Genomic DNA, 2,946 nt, shown 5'->3' with positions numbered 1-2,946 from the left:
ACTTGATGTTTGTTTACAAGGAAAATGATTGTAGCAATATGATCATTTACATTAATAAGAAATGATGACTCACAATAAAAACATTACAAATTAAACAAAAAAATATAATAATTATTCATTTGTTTGTAATTTAAATGTCAATTTAAACTCAAATTAAATTAATCAAAAATGTTTTCCATGTTCATAACAGCTCATATTATTGTCAGTTTGTGTTTAAACAACTTTGAATAAAGTTGATGTTTGAATGGAAAAAGCATCATAATCATCATCATCATCATCATCCTCTCTCTCTCTCTCTCTCTGTCGTACGCCCACAGGTCTTCAAACTAGTTTCCTGTTTCAGGAATTCTTCTACAGATTTTTATTCTGCAGCATCAAAAAAAAAATAGTTTTTCAAACTTTATGCTCCAAACATTTCTCTTTAATGGGCAACAAAACATTTTGGATTTTGCCAAAACCAGGATGAGAATTCAACACACGTGACTCTTTCTTACAACTCTCATCTCCTTTCTTTTTGTCCCTCCCTCCCTCCTCCCTTCCTTCCTCCCCTCTTTCTCCTCCCCCGTTTGAAGACGGTCGAGTAGGAAAATGTGGCGTTTCACATTTCAAAGGATGCTCTGCTGTGCTTCTCTTTTCCACAGAGGCCTCCTCTTTATTTTCCTGCAGCAGCTTGTGGAGGGAACTAAAGCCAGAAGTTTCCCTCCTACAAGCTGCTGGAGGAAATTACAACAAAAAATAAAACGGTGCAGAGATTCATCCGCTTCTATAAAACAGGATTGTGAAAGAAAAAGTGATGCAACCGTTTCCAGGGCGTGTCGATGGAAACCAGCGGCCTGCAGGAGGCCGAGTTGTTTGTTCCCTCAGAGAGTCAGAGAGTCATGTTAACAGAGTCAGAGAGTCAGAGACTCAGAGAGTCACGTTAACAGAGTCAGAGACTCAGAGAGCCAGACTCAGAGAGCCACGTTAACAGAGTCAGAGAGCCAGAGCCTTAGAGAGTCACGTTAACAGACTCAGAGAGTCAGAGAGCCAGAGAGTCACGTTAACAGAGTCAGAGAGCCAGAGACTTAGAGAGTCACGTTAACAGACTCAGAGAGTCAGAGAGCCAGAGAGTCACGTTAACAGACTCAGAGTCAGAGACTTAGAGAGTCACGTTAACAGACTCAGAGAGTCAGAGAGTCACGTTAACAGACTCACGGAACCAGAACGCCCACTTTCACCTGATGCAGGTGAGATCAGTTCTCGCTAACAACTTCATTTAGGATTCCTTGAGCTCACAAATCAAACCTTTTATCCCTCTTATTATAATTTTAAATAATAATATATATATATATAAAATAAGATAATATATAATAAACTGATAATAAATCAAAAAATAATAATGAAAATATATATGTTTTCATCTCTCTCATTTAATTCTAAATAAGATCATATATAATGAGATAATAATAAATTAAATAGGGATAAGAAAAAAAGATAAGCTGCTTTTTAAAGCGTCTATATCTTAAAAATAAAAGTATGAAATGATAAAGTGAACCAGATACTATTTTACTCTCACTTCCTCTGAACTACGTCTTTCAACAGGAGAAAGGAGTCCTCGCTGCAGAGAGAAATAGCTGCGACGTGAGATTCTGTCCGTCTGTCAGCCTACAGTCATTCCTTCCTGCCCACACGTCCTCATTCCACCCGAGACACAACTAAACATCCGTCTTTCTTACTGCACATCATTACAGCTCAACGCTCTGCTTCAATTATTTATCTCTTTAAATCACACCAGTGAAGTTTTAAGTATCTTTGTGAGGCTGTTATTTACTTTTATGACATACAAGGGCGAACACGAGTCAGTGGTTCCCTCAAACACAAGCAAAGAGTAGTAAAAGTACATCATAGCACTTGTAGAAGTGGAGGTAAAACTTGCAAACACACAGCAGAGAATTCTGCCTAAAAGAGCAGTTTTCAGCGTGAGGATGTATTCACTGTTCATTGGATGTTTCTGCTGGATCTCTTCTCTGATTGGTTGCGTCTGTTCTGATCATGTGATGTCTTTAATGCACAACTGAGGTTAACGGAGGTTACACATGAATTAATGTTTAGCCCAAAGACACACACGCACACTCTCTCACACACACGCACACACACACACACACACACATTCTGCTGCAGAGACTGTTTAGGCTGGACTTCACTGATAAATGACTGGGCGTTGTTCTGTGTGTGTGTGCGCGTGTGTGTGATGGGGATGGATGGTTTAAAGTCATCTTCCCACTTCCTGTGTAAACCCCCACCACACACACACACACACACACACACACACACACACACACACACACACCAGTTTGTGCTCCCATCATGGTTGACTAGGGACCGGGTTAAACGCTAACTTCCTGTGCCCCGAGGTCACGTGTGTGTGTGAGTGTACCTGTGCATGTTGCCGTTGGTGGTGAAGGTCTGTCCACAGACGCTACACTTGTAGGGTCTCTCCCCGCTGTGGACCAGCATGTGTCGGTCCAGCGACGAGGCCGAGCTCAGGCACTTCCCACAGATGCTGCAGGAGTGGTCCGTCGCTCCGGCGTCAGCGTTGTGCTGCAGAGAGGAAAGTACATCAACACTTATACCAAGTACTACTACTACTACTAGTAATACTACTAGCAGTCATGGCAGTAATAACACTTCACATGGTTTTATAATTATGAGTATGGACTGATCAGATATCACGTTATCTTACATTATCACATCCTGCCTGATCCCTACTGAGCATGTGCAAACTAATACTACACACCTGTAGTCTAGCATCCTTTTTTTTTTGCTAATAAAGCTACTTTGTGAAAAAATGTGTTCAGAAGGAGGAGAGTTAGTAACGTTAGCTGTTAGCAGCACAGTCCTACTAGACTATATAACAGCCAACTTTAACAGCTAAATAACAGAGCTAACAGCTAACTTTAACAGCTA

The 2,946-nt window shown here is 40.8% G+C and overlaps 1 protein-coding gene across 4 annotated transcripts in view; it reads right to left on the bottom strand.

The window, feature by feature from the left end:
* Nucleotides 1-1,349: 1,349 nt before the first annotated feature.
* LOC116401183 (ras-responsive element-binding protein 1-like) overlaps nucleotides 1,350-2,946 on the bottom strand; it is an 8,616-nt gene continuing 7,019 nt past the window's right edge. For 3 of the 4 annotated variants that reach the window (XM_031879460.1, XM_031879461.1, XM_031879458.1), the window contains one exon: nucleotides 1,350-2,580. In XM_031879460.1, the coding sequence (XP_031735320.1) occupies nucleotides 2,395-2,580 (186 nt within the window). In that variant the 3' untranslated portion in view covers nucleotides 1,350-2,394. The remainder of the gene's footprint in view (nucleotides 2,581-2,946) is intronic. The other variant, XM_031879459.1, reaches the window with a different exon arrangement.

This window comes from Anarrhichthys ocellatus, unplaced genomic scaffold (assembly GCF_004355925.1).
Source record: "Anarrhichthys ocellatus isolate YVR2014 unplaced genomic scaffold, GSC_Weel_1.0 scaffold267, whole genome shotgun sequence".
In the NCBI taxonomy this organism is placed as follows: Eukaryota; Metazoa; Chordata; class Actinopteri; order Perciformes; family Anarhichadidae; genus Anarrhichthys; species Anarrhichthys ocellatus.
Note: the sequence above shows the minus strand (reverse complement) of the source record. Positions and strands in the feature narration are given on the sequence as shown.